Source organism: Lepidochelys kempii, chromosome 17, assembly GCF_965140285.1.
Source record: "Lepidochelys kempii isolate rLepKem1 chromosome 17, rLepKem1.hap1, whole genome shotgun sequence".
Taxonomy (NCBI): domain Eukaryota; kingdom Metazoa; phylum Chordata; order Testudines; family Cheloniidae; genus Lepidochelys; species Lepidochelys kempii.
The window spans coordinates 22,955,163-22,968,245 of record NC_136396.1 but is presented as its reverse complement, the minus strand read 5'-3'; the positions used below and the strand labels follow the sequence as shown (position 1 = coordinate 22,968,245).

General features: G+C 47.0%; 1 protein-coding gene across 1 annotated transcript in view; it reads right to left on the bottom strand.

Moving 5' to 3' along the window:
- Positions 1 to 7,620: 7,620 nt before the first annotated feature.
- LOC140899499 (myeloperoxidase) overlaps positions 7,621 to 13,083 on the bottom strand; it is a 44,309-nt gene continuing 38,846 nt past the window's right edge. The window contains exons 10-11 of the mRNA XM_073315118.2: positions 11,034 to 11,251; positions 7,621 to 8,078 (exon numbers count right to left, since the gene is read on the bottom strand). Of these exons, the coding sequence (XP_073171219.2) occupies positions 11,044 to 11,251 (208 nt within the window). The 3' untranslated portion in view covers positions 7,621 to 8,078; positions 11,034 to 11,043. The remainder of the gene's footprint in view (positions 8,079 to 11,033; positions 11,252 to 13,083) is intronic.

Below are 13,083 nucleotides of genomic sequence, written 5' to 3'. Positions count from 1 at the left end.
GGCTATGATAAGATGCAGTAACTGCATCTGGGCTGAGTGGCACATTCAGAAAATTAAGGGCCAGGAGAAGAATAAACTTCATAGACCACAGGTTTTAAAATGATACCACTGTAGTCATCTGCTGTGAAAGCTGTCATCTATTGTCACCTGGTGTGATATCAAGCAGGCCTTGGATCTTTCTGGTAGCTCTTTTCTGAACCCTCTTGTTTTTTAATAACCTTCCACTGTGGACAAAAGAAGTGTACACAGTATGCCAACATTGGTGTCATCAAAGTCTCATACAGAGGTAAAACCATTAGAATTGGGAGAAATTTTTCGGGGAATAGAAATTTTGACAAAAAATGAATTGAGTGCGGGGGAGGTTCTAAAACTCTTTGAAACTTCAAATCTCGTTCAATTTTTTTTTCAAACAATTGAAAACATTTCATTTTGAAACAGCATTTCATTTTCAAATTTGGCTAATTAATAAAAATCACAAAAAGGAGTGAAAAACACCCAAAATCACAACATTCAAAACAAAAAACTCTTAAAAAATTCATTTTGAGTCAAACATTTTGGTCAATTCAAAATAATTTTTAGAGTTTTGTATACAATAAAAATGTAAAAAAAAAAAAGGGTTTAATTCAAATTGAACTGCATTTTTTTTCAAGTTTTTCGGTCCCTCCCCACCCCGCCATAGTCTGAAAAATTCACTATTCACTCAGCTCTAAATACCACTTCCCTACTCCTACTAGACAGGTTTCAGAGTGGTAGCCATGTTAGTCTGTATCAGCAAAAACAATGAGGAGTCCTTGCAGCACCTTAGAGATTAACATATTTATTTGGGCATAAGCTTTTGTGGGCTAAAACCCACTTCATCAGCTGCATGGGGCTCAAGGTTGGGGCGCGGGCTTGCCTTGGGTGGCTCCCGGTCAGCGGGGCTAAGGCAGGCTGCCTGCCTGTCCTGGCTCTGTACTGTGCCCCAGAAGCAGCCAGCAGATCCAGCTCCTAGGCGGGGAGTTGGGGGGGCCTGGGGGCTTCGCGACACGTGCTGCTCTCACCCGCAAGCACTGCCCCCGCAGCTCCCATTGGCTGGTTCCAGGCCAAAGGGAGTGTGGAACTGGTACTCAGGGCAGGGGCAGTACACGGCCCCTGTGACCCCCCTGCCTAGGAACCAGACCTGCTGGCTGCTTCCGAGGTGCAGCACGGTATTCCAGGATAGGTAGCAACTAGCCTGCTTTGGCTCCGCAGCACTGCCGACCAGACTTTTAATGGCCCAGTTGGCAGTGCTGACTGGAACCGCCAGGGTCCCTTTTCAACCGGGTGTTCTGGTCGAAAACCAGAAACCTGGTCACCCTACACTGGGACACACTGCCCTGTCTCACCGGGGCAAATTTACTGACTGTAGCCGCTAGGCCTCATTGCCCTGACAACTGGTGCAAATCTACTGACTCTGGCTAATGGACTACACTGCCCAGCTATTAGGGGCGAGTACATTGAATTTGGCCATTAGGCCTCATTGCCCTGCTAAAGAAGGGCAAGTATAAGGAGGCATAGAACATAGGTTATGTACACCCCAACATCTACACCCTAAGAGAGACGGGACGCACTTGCCTCGCACTGGACAGGGTCTCTCCCAGCCCTGTCACAGCTTGGCATAGATGTATGCCTTTACTGTTTAATAGATGCTGTTATAAATATAAAGGGAAGGGTAACCACCTTTTTGTATATAGTGCTATAAAATTTCTTTTGGCCAAAGGCAAAATCCTTTTACCTGTAAAGGGTTAAGAAGCTAAAGATAACCTTGCTGGCACCTGACCAAAATGGCCAATGAGGGGACACAATTCTTTCAAATCCGGAGGCGGGGAAAAGGCTTTTGTCTGTCTGTCTGTGTAATACATTTGCCAAAAACAAATAAAAAATCCTGTAAAGGTAATAAGTAATCTAGCTAAAAAATGTGTTGTTAGGATGTAGATATTCAGGCCTGTCTGTAAAGGCCTATACTCTAAGAATTTAGGTGTATTCTTATCACTTGGCTAATTATAGAGGTATAAAAGAAGAATCAAAATCACTATCTGCTGGTGTAAGGGCCTTCTCTTACTGTGACAGTTTGTGGCCCTGTTCTTAGGCTAAGGCCTTTGGCTAAGCAGCAGAGGCAGCCATAAGCTGGGAAGCGAACGGTCACATCCTCACATTCCAAACTAGTCACATTGAAATAAGGTGCTATTCGGCTGTTAGGCACTATCAGGACAGGATTGTATTCCTATCACCTCCAGAGAAAGGGAAGTGCCTAGAAAATGTAAAAGGAAACTTAGTTTGATAGCATCCTGTCTGGCAAGAACTCACTTATCAATAGCTGGGATGTGAAATCCTCACTTCTGTGTTGTCTTGTCATTGTAGTTTGTCTGTATAATCTCTGTCTGGTTCTGTGATTGTTCCTGTCTGCTGTATAATTAATTTTGCTGGGTGTAAACTAATTAAGGTGGTGGGATATAATTGGTTACATAATCATGTTACAATATGTTAGGATTGGTTAGTTAAATTTCAGGAAAATGATTGGTTAAGGTATAGCTAAGCAGAACTCAAGTTTTACTATATAATCTGTAGTCAATGAGGAAGTGACTGGGTGTGGGTGTGGGTGTGGATGGGCATGGGCATGGGCATGGGCATGTGGGTAAGGGAGATGGGAACAGGGAATGGGGGTAAGAAAATTGGAATCATGTTTTCCTAAAGGGGGAAATGGGAACAGGGAATGGGAGTAAGGAAGTTAGAATCATGTTTGGCTAAGGGTAGGAATGGGAACAGGGACACAGGCGTAAGGCTCTGTGGTGTCAGAGCTGGGAAGGAGGATACTAAGGAAGGAAACTGGAATCATGCTTGCTGGAAGTTCACCCCAATAAACATCGAATTGTTTGCACCTTTGGACTTTGGGTATTGTTGCTCTCTGTTCATGCGAGAAGGACCAGGGAAGTAAGTGAGTGAAGGAATAAGTCCCCTAACATGTGTTAGGATTTTTCTTTGTTTTTTTGGGCTTGTAAATTCGCTGTGCTGAAGGAAATGTGTATTCCTGTTTTTGTGTCTTTTTGTAACTTAAGGTTTTGCCTAAAAAAATTCTCTCTGTTTTAAATCTAATTACCCTGTAAAGTATTTACCATCCTAATTTTACAAAGGTGATTCTCTTACCTTTTCTTTAATTAAAATTCTTCTTTTAAAAACCTAATTAATTTTTGATTGTTCTTAAAATCCAAGGGTTTGGGTCTGTGTTCATCTGTACCAATTGGTGAGGACATTATTATCAAGCCTTCCCCCAAAAAAGGGGGTGTAGGGCTTGGGGGAATATTTTGGGGGAAAATGTCTCCAAGTGGGCTCTTTCCCTGTTCTTGGTTTAAATCGCTTGGTGGTGGCAATGTATCAGGTTTTTAACTAAGCTGGTTCCCAAGGCAAGAAAAAAATCTGTGCCTTGGGGAAGTTTTAACCTAAGCTGGTAAGAATAAGCTTAAGGGGTCTTTCATGCAGGTCCCCACATCTGTACCCCAATGTTCAGAGTAGGGAAGGAACCTTGACATGGTGGGAGAAGTGAGATCATTTTGAACCAAAAACACAGCGGAATTTAAAAGGTTTTGTAAAAGGTGATTACCGCTGCAAATTCTGTCTCTTTGCCTGGGGACAGAGCAGCTCCATAACAAAAGGATTTTTCTGTCGGCCGAGAACAGCTATCAGAGACAAAGGTATCAGGTTACAGCACAGCAAATTTTACAAGCCAGGTTTTTGTTTCTTTCTAACTCTTGGGTATAGCTAGGTTAAAAACAAAAAGGCTAAAATGAGAAAAAGCAATGCCCAACAGAAACTGAAAACAACCAAACTGGAAGCAATACACCAAACAACAACACTCCAAAAACTGGTCAAATTAAAAATACTCAATAAGGAGGCAGCAAAAAAGGCAGAAAAAGCCCAGGAGGTTGCCCACCAAAAAGCCATAAGTCAGATGCCAGCGAGGTTATCTTAGCTTCTCACAGAAGCTACTAGATCGCACGCCCTGGTTCTCATGGGTGACTTTAATCTTCCTGATATCTGCTGGGAGAGCAATACAGCGGTGCATAGACAATCCAGGAAGTTTTTGGAAAGCGTAGGGGACAATTTCCTGGTGCAAGTGCTAGAGGAGCCAACCAGGGGGGGAGCTTTTCTTGACCTGCTGCTCACAAACCGGGAAGAATTAGTAGGGGAAGCAAAAGTGGATGGGAATCTGGGAGGCAGTGACCATGAGTTGGTTGAGTTCAGGATCCTGACACAGGGAAAAAAGGTAAGCAGCAGGATACCGACCCTGGACTTCAGGAAAGCAGACTTCGACTCCCTCAGGGAACGGATGGCCAGGATCCCCTAGGGGACTAACATGAAGGGGAAAAGAGTCCAGGAGAGCTGGCTGTATTGCAAGGAATCCCTGTTGAGGTTACAGGGACAAACCATCCCGATGTGTCAAAAGAATAGTAAATATGGCAGGCGACCAGCTTGGCTTAACGGTGAAATCCTAGCGGATCTTAAACATAAAAAAGAAGCTTACAAGAAGTGGAAGGTTGGACATATGACCAGGGAAGAGTATAAAAATATTGCTCGGGCATGTAGGAATTAAATTAGGAGGGCCAAATCGCACCTAGAGCTGCAGCTAGCAAGAGATGTTAAGAGTAACAAGAAGGGTTTCTTCAGGTTTGTTGGCAACAAGAAGAAAGCCAAGGAAAGTGTGGGCCCCTTAATGAATGAGGGAGGCAACCTAGTGACAGAGGATGTGGAAAAAGCTAATGTACTCAATGCTTTTTTTGCCTCTGTCTTCACTAACAAGGTCAGCGCCCAGGCTGCTGTGCTGGGCATCACAGCATGGGGAGTAGATGGCCAGCCCTCTGTGGAGAAAGAGGTGGTTAGGGACTATATAGAAAAGGTGGACGTGCACAAATCCATGGGGTCGGACGAGTTGCATCCAAGAGTGCTAAAGGAATTGGCGGCTGTGATTGCAGAGCCATTGGCCATTATCTTTGAAAACTCGTGGAGAACCGGGGAAGTCCCAGATGACTGGAAAAAGGCTAATGTAGTGCCAATCTTTAAAAAAGGGAAGAAGGAGGATCCTGGGAACTACAGGCCAGTCAGCCTCACCTCAGTCCCCGGAAGAATCATGGAGCAGGTCCTCAAGGAATCAATCCTGAAGCACTTACATGAGAGGAAAGTGATCAGGAACAGTCAGCATGGATTCACCAAGGGAAGGTCATGCCTGACTAATCTAACCGCCTTCTATGATGAGATTACTGGTTCTGTGGACGAAGGGAAAGCAGTGGATGTATTGTTTCTTGACTTTAGCAAAGCTTTTGACACGGTCTCCCACAGTATTCTTGTCAGCAAGTTAAAGAAGTACGAGTGGATGAATGCACTATAAGGTGGGTAGAAAGTTGGCTAGATTGTCGGGCTCAACGGGTAGTGATCAATGGTTCCATGTCTAGTTGGCAGCCGGTGTCAAGTGGAGTGCCCCAGGGGTCGGTCCTGGGGCCGGTTTTGTTCAATATCTTCATAAATGATCTGGAGGATGGTGTGGATTGCACTCTCAGCAAATTTGTGGATGATACTAAACTGGGAGGAGTGGTAGATACGCTGGAGGGCAGGGATAGGATACAGAGGGACCTAGACAAATTGGAGGATTGGGCCAAAAGAAATCTGATGCGGTTCAATAAGGATAAGGGCAGGGTCCTGCACTTAGGACGGAAGAACCCAATGCACAGCTACAGACTAGGGATCGAATGGCTAGGCAGCAGTTCTGCGGAAAAGGACCTAGGGGTGACAGTGGACGAGAAGCTGGATATGAGTCAGCAGTGTGCCCTTGTTGCCAAGAAGGCCAATGGCATTTTGGGATATATAAGTAGGGGCATAGTGAGCAGATCAAGGGACGTGATCGTTCCCCTCTATTCGACATTGGTGAGTCCTCATCTGGAGTACTGTGTCCAGTTTTGGGCCCCACACTACAAGAAGGATGTGGATAAATTGGAGAGAGTCCAGCGAAGGGCAACAAAAATGATTAGGGGACTGGAACACATGACTTATGAGGAGAGGCTGAGGGAACTGGGATTGTTTAGTCTGCAGAAGAGAAGAATAAGAGGGGATCTGATAGCTGCTTTCAACTACCTGAAAGGGGGTTCCAAAGAGGATGGGTCTAGACTGTTCTCAGTGGTACCAGATGACAGGACAAGGAGTAATGGTCTCAAGTTGCAGTGGGGGAGGTTTAGGTTGGATATTAGGAATAACTTCTTCACTTGGAGGGTGGTGAAACACTGGAATGCATTTCCTAGGGAGGTGGTGGAATCTCCTTCCTTAGAAGTTTTTAAGGTCAGGCTTGACAAAGCCCTGGCTGGGATGATTTAATTGGGGATTGGTCCTGCTTTGAGCAGGGGGTTGGACTAGATGACCTCCTGAGGTCCCTTCCAACCATTCTATGATTCTGTGATTCTTAACCCTTTACAGGTGAAAGGATTTTGCCTTTGGCCAGGAGGGATTTTATAGCCCTGTATACAGAAAGGTGGTTACCCTTCCCTTTATATTTATGACAGATGCCAATTCATTTGCAAAAATATAGGGTGCCTTTAGCCAGGAGCTGATCCTTGCAGAACCCCACTAATAACTCAGTCATTGATAATTCTCTGTTACCAATTATGTTTGAGATCTATCAGTTAGTCACCAATATGGAGCAGGTGCGAATGGTGGTTTTCTAGCCTGAATGATTTTCATGGGGAGAGGTATCGCTCTGGCTCTAGGACTTTGTAAATTCAAACTTCCACTTCCACTCCCCTAACAGAGTACAGGGCCTTTACAAAATGGTTTGGAAAGTGTTTTTTTTTAAAACAAAACCAACCACCTGGTGTTCACTTACCTTCTCAAAAACAGCTGAGCAATTTTGCTCAAACTTTCCAGAAAATTAACCTGTGGTAAGTGTGGAAAATTTCAGACCTTAAAGTTTGGCAACTGAAAACAAAAGTTTCTAATGGAAAGTGTCAGGCAATCTTATCCAGAGGTGCTGATCCTCTCCATCCATAATTAGCATAGTTTTTAGTGTGATTGCAGTGAGGTTGATCCCCACCCCAGACAGAAAAGAGTTAAAGAACTCCTTTGGGCACAATCAGCCTCAGTCTGCTGTACCTGTGAGGCATGTCAAGCCCGGAGATAGGTGGGTCCCTAAAAGGGAAGATCCCTGATCAGTGCAGGATGGCACTCTGAAGGAGCAGGACTGCAACTCAGAGTCCTTTGGCCCCTGGAAACAGGGATTGCAGAACAGGGAAAAGGTTTGAGAGCCTTGTCCCCCTAAGCTCTCTCAGAAAGGAGAAGTGCCAGGTCTTTTCTCTTTCTTTGGCTTCCCGAAGGTCTCAAACTATGCTTTTTGTGGGCTGCAGAAGCATACTGACTTTTGGTTGGCACAAAAGGGGGCTGACGCCTTGAACAAAACAGCTGGGGGGCAGTGCCCTGGACTCTGAGACAGGAGTAGTGGCCCTTTCCCTGAGGGGGTGCTAGAGACGTATATTGTCTGCTAGATAGTGCTATTTGGTTAACAGTGTATTTGTTCCAATGTACTGACAATAATCAGAAATGGGAGGTGATGGTACCCAAATACACCTTTGCATAAATCAGGCTTTATTGAGATAATATCTTAAATGTGTACAACTTGCCCATTCACCATTCAGAGAAACCAGAAAGAGAATCAATCATCTGTATTATAAAGAAATTGAAGAATCACAAAAATAGGTGCCAGTAGGCAGCCTACAATCACTAACTTGTAAATCTGCACTCATGGGCTTCAATTCAATCTAGACTTCTTTAGCTAGTGTTATTAGCTAATCCTAGTTCTTTTAGCAATAGCCACTTGCAAGCTAATTACAGGCCTGGAAGTTTTTGCAAATGGAAGAAAATCGACACAAACACAGGCAAAATGGCAGCAGCTAGGCCATGCATTCCAGCCAGCAAAGTCAGTGGGGGGTTAGACTGAAAGGAGTGAAGAATCCTTGCCAGCAGCATCCTGAATCCAGCCCTCCAAGGAAATCTCAACTTCCATCATAAGGAGTCACTGGATGCTTGTTCTGTGGGGTGAAATGGGAAAGGTGTCAATAAAGCAGAGAAGGCTCCTGGGTGGCTGGGATTGTCCTGGACATGAAATTTCCCCTGAAATATTGTGTATTCTGCCTCTGAGTGAAGCAGTTTTTGGTGTTGAACATTCAGCACCTGTAATTACCCAGGTTATCCCCTTTAGCCTTTTTAGAATATTGGCAGAATATTAGCTTTTTCCCCAGTCCTCTGGGACTTTCCCATTCTTTCTAATATTTGTTAAAAATTAAGATCAATGGCTCAGAATGCTTCTTGGGCAATTCTTTTGGAACTCTTGGATGCAAATTCTCTGGTCTTGCGGATTTAAAGAAATTTCTCTTTAGCAGGTGTAGTTTCACATCTGCCTAGTTATTGCTGGAATAAAAGGTATATCACTGGCACTGTAAGACACGATTGCATCATCCAGCTTCTTTTCAATCTGATAGTAGGGGGCCCTTTAATCTACTGGACAAAGGTATTACAAGGTTACCCATGGACACCCAGGAGATGTCGGAACTGCTGGGAGCTTTACAGGTCAGAGACCCTGGAGACCCAGGAAATCCAGAGACCGCGCCACTGGAAGATACAGTAGGAAGCACCCCAGGGGAACTAGACATTGATCCAGTTGTAGGACTGGGCACTAACTTAGTGTGTTTTGGTCGGATCTCTGCTGAGCCAGTGGTGAGTACACTAGCTGCTGACAGGGCCCTGGGCTGGGACCTGGCGGAGTAAGGAGGGTTTGGGTCCCCCTACCCTGCCCACCACCTCCCTTTAGCGGTGGCCCATCCCCCTCTGACTGTTAGGCTGCATGGCCCTGCGAGAGAGGGCAACCCTGTTGACCCTGGCCATTAGGGCATACCACCCTGAGGCTAAGGGTGCTCAGGAGGACTTAGCCGTAGGGCTATAATGCCCTTTCCCCCACCCCAGAGGGGGACAGGGTGCACTTGCCCCGTGACAGTTTCTCACTGCCTTCCGAGCTCAGCACCTGCATGAAGAGCAGCTGGCTGAAGCTGAACCAGGATGAGACTGATGTGACACATGTGGGAAAGGAAAAGCACTCCTCCTCTATCACAATCCCAGCCATCTGCCCTCAGACTGCCACTCTGGTCCACAGCCTGGGGTCCTCTTAGATTTATGTAGCAACAGCAACCAAGAAAAAACCTCCCTGCAGTCTGTGGCTGGCCCGATTGTGCCCGGTGTTAGAAAAGGCAGACCTGGCCACAGTGATCTGCGCACTGCAATACTTAAGCTGGGTATTGCAATTCCTTGTATCTACGAGGGAAGACCAAGCCCTGAGGAAAAACAGCTTGTTCAAAACACACCAACGTGGTCGCTCTGCAACACAGGACACTGGGAACACATCACCCCAGCATGTCGTTCTCTGCACTGGCTCCCCATTCAATTCAGAGCCCAGTTCCACGGGGTGCTGTCCGGATTTTTCAAGACCCTGCATGGCACTGGTCCTGGCTCCCTGAGAGATCGGTCACCCTGCTGCAGCCAGGGGTCCTCCGACACCTGAGTTCCGCTGGAACACTAGGGCTGGCAAGAAACAGCACTTCCAGTTTGGGGAAAAATGAGGTCTCTAATTTGTTTGGTTCCAATTCAAAACAAAATTGAGACCTTTCAAAATCCCCCACACCCAAATATGAGTACAAGCACCAGCCCACCCCAGGATATCCAATAGCCTGATTGTTAAGGCATTCTCACGTGGGATGAAAACACCCCAGGTTCACATTCCCGATTTGCAGTAGGCACTTGAATCTTGCACATCCCAAGTGCATACTCTGACCACCAGGCAATAGAATCAGCCTCTCTGGAGCAATAAACATGTAATTTTTTCAATATAAAATGGAACAGCTCCAACAGGAGTCATTGAAAGAGAGTGACTCTATAGCCTAGTGGTTAGAGCACGTACTTGGGATGTGGAAGACCCAAGTCCTTGCTCCTGAGCAAGCTGTTGTGGGGTAGGGCTGGTTCTCTCCAGAAAGTCCATCCTGGACCTGAGAAACCTTCCAAATGACGTTAAAATCATTTCAATCCCCCTGAGGCCAGAAAGGGGGAGCACATTTTCATCTGTAACTCGTGGGAGCTTGGTCGATACTATGGGGATGAACACTGTGTAAGTGCCTGAGTAGAACACTAGACACGATTTCAGAAATATCATCCCAGCGGTGAGGTCTAGGAGGCTGTGGAAGAGTGTACCAAGAGAAAGCGTGGAAAACCCACCTCTTGGGAGTCTGGCTATGACACTAGAGAAATACTACAGGGAACAATCCTGCACTGGCCGCAGGGACAGGGCCTGCATGGGGCCTAACAGATCCTTCCCATTTCTAGAGTGGATGAATCTCTCTTAAGAAGATAACTATGAGTACAGTCAGAATATGATCAGCTGTCAGAATATGATCCACAGCCAGGGATCTAGGGCTCCCAGTCCAACTCCCACTGGAGTAAATGGAAAGCCTCCCACTGTCTTCAGTGCAGCTGGATCCAGCCTACAGTCTGTGAGCAGGGTGGGTGAAGGCCGGGTCTTTGGTACCGGGGCCAGGCAGTGACAGAGCCTTAGGGAAAAGAGAGTCAATGGACTTGTGTTCACTAGAAAATCAGGGCATGACAGAACATGGCCCTGAACTAGTTGTGTTAACTAACGTGGTGTTAAAAGCGACTTTGCAGTGGGTGTATTCGCCAGTGCGTTGGTTAACACAACTCCGCCAAGCAGTGCTAACATTCCCTCATGTTATAGTGAAGACAAGCAGGAGCCTCTGGGGCAGATAGGAAGATCAAGGTGGGGGATTGGGAGGAAGGATCTGTTTGAGGAAGGGTGGCTGGAAGAGTGAGTTTGTTTGGAGATTGGGGTTGATCTGGGGAGGAAAGGCCAGGGAGTGCTGGGGAGGGGAAGTCTCCGCATGGGCCCGGTTGCGTGTGTTTCTCTGGGCACGGGGTCCATTCTGTACCTTCCACTCCCTAGTTACTGCGTTGTCTCCAAGGTGACAAGTCAAGACGGTCGATCACTCTGCAGTTCACAAAGTCCTCAGGATAGCGGTTGACCTTGAAGACGTCCCTGGGCACCTCTCTAATGCGAGTGTTATCACAGAGAACCCCTGGCAATGAACTGCTGCTCAGGGCACGGCGCTGCTGTGGAGTGAAAACCCCGGGATTCTCCCACCAGAACCTACAGAGAAGCAGAAAAACAGCAGTGTTACCGCCTGGGTTTATCCTTCTTGGGAATTGATTGAGTTCTGGGGGGTCACGATTCTGTTTTGTCTCCACAGATAGGAAAAGGAGCCTGCCTGTGAAAAGGAAGTACAAGGGATGGGGTGTGAAGTCTGGGACTCACTGGAGTCAGCAGCAAAGCTCCCACCAGCTGCAGAGGGGCCACAATTTCACCGGGTAGTTTAAAAAAAGTGTATTTCTAGTGTGAATAAATCTCCTATAGCCAAACGGTCTCCAGGATTTCCAGAGAAAGACTGTGAAGATTCTATACAGATAAGTTCTATTGAAAATGAAAAGAACTTTAGATTGCAAAGTCACGGGCTAAAAAGCTTCTGCAGGAATCACAGCTGTTCTCCGGCCTGTGCTGTGCAGGAGCTCAGATGATGATCACCATGGTCTCTTCTGGCCTTAACATCTATGGATCTATGCAAAGGTTAGGGAATCCCTGAATTAAGGTTGCCTGCGCAATCTTAACTCTGCCCTCTTGTGCGTATGGGCTGTGTTAGACACCTTAATTGAATGTTCACATACTGTTTAGTCCACAAACAGCCCCTGGCTCACTCAGCGCACGGTGCTGTCCGAATGAGGTAGCTGCCCAGTTCTTGGTTGTAACAGTGGGCTTGGGGGGCCAGTCAACCTAGTGGTTGGAGGACTTGACTCCCTGCTTGTGTGGTCGAGGTGCTTCAGACTTTATGACAGGGTGGACAGGGGCATGCTGTGGAGTGGAGCACCTGGGTAAGAGGGTCTGCAATGGTTGAGAACCCTGGAATAAATTGGCTAGAATAGTGAGCTGGCTACCATGGCCACCTCTGCAGTCCCAGTTTCCTCCAGGTGGAGCAGCTATAAATTTGCCAGGGCCAGAACCCCCACAAGGTCTCTGTGCTTTGGTCACCCGGGTTCCTCTCAGGCCGGGTGCACATAGGCCTCTTTATCTATTTCCTTTGGTCAGGAAGACGGTGCTGGGTTCCTGGTGACTGCCTCGGCTGGCAGGGCAGTGCTCCTTCCCTCGGGTAGGGAGGCAGCTAGCTCTTGCCTTTTCACCAAACTGAGCCAGGCTCCCTCCTTTTCTCTCCCCTCCAAGCCTGGCATTGGCTGCAGGTATAACAGGGCAGGGCTAGCTGGGCCCAAAGGCTCTCTTTAACCCTTTTCGGGCTGGTGGGCAGTTACTCTGCTTGACCACATTTGTATCTTTTCCCACTCATTGTGCACGCCACCCAAGCACTGCGCAGAAGACAGACTAGTGTATTCCAGGAACTCGCCCTGTTTCAGGGAGGCATTAGCTGATTTTACTGACAGGCCCAGCGGGCTCTTTGCTCCCGTTGGAGCTGGGGTCATGACCTGACCGGGCTAGTGAGCACCTGCAGGCAGTGCTACGGCTAGTGAAGGGCACAGTCCGGAGGGCTGGAGTGCTGCACTCTAGGAGATGCCTCTCCTCCTTGCTCTGTGAGGCTGGTGTATGGTGGAGCAGATCTCAGGGTTGCTGCTGCCTAAGCACTCCCCACGCTCCATGAGGAAGGGGGAATCCTTGCCATGCTGTTAGCGCGGCTCCTGCTACTGGATTGCATGTTGTCGGGGTTTTCCCAGAACCCTGACAACATGCAATCATGTAATTAAAAAGACGGTCAAAATGCATACGCACAAGGGTGCCAAATTAAGATTGCAGGCAGCCTTATTTCTGAGTGCTTCTGAGTGCTCAACTTTGCAAACTACACAACTTTCTTTTAATGTAGTGTTTCTGAATGTCATCAATTATGGGAGAATGGTGCTGACATTGTTGTTAAAAGGAAAACT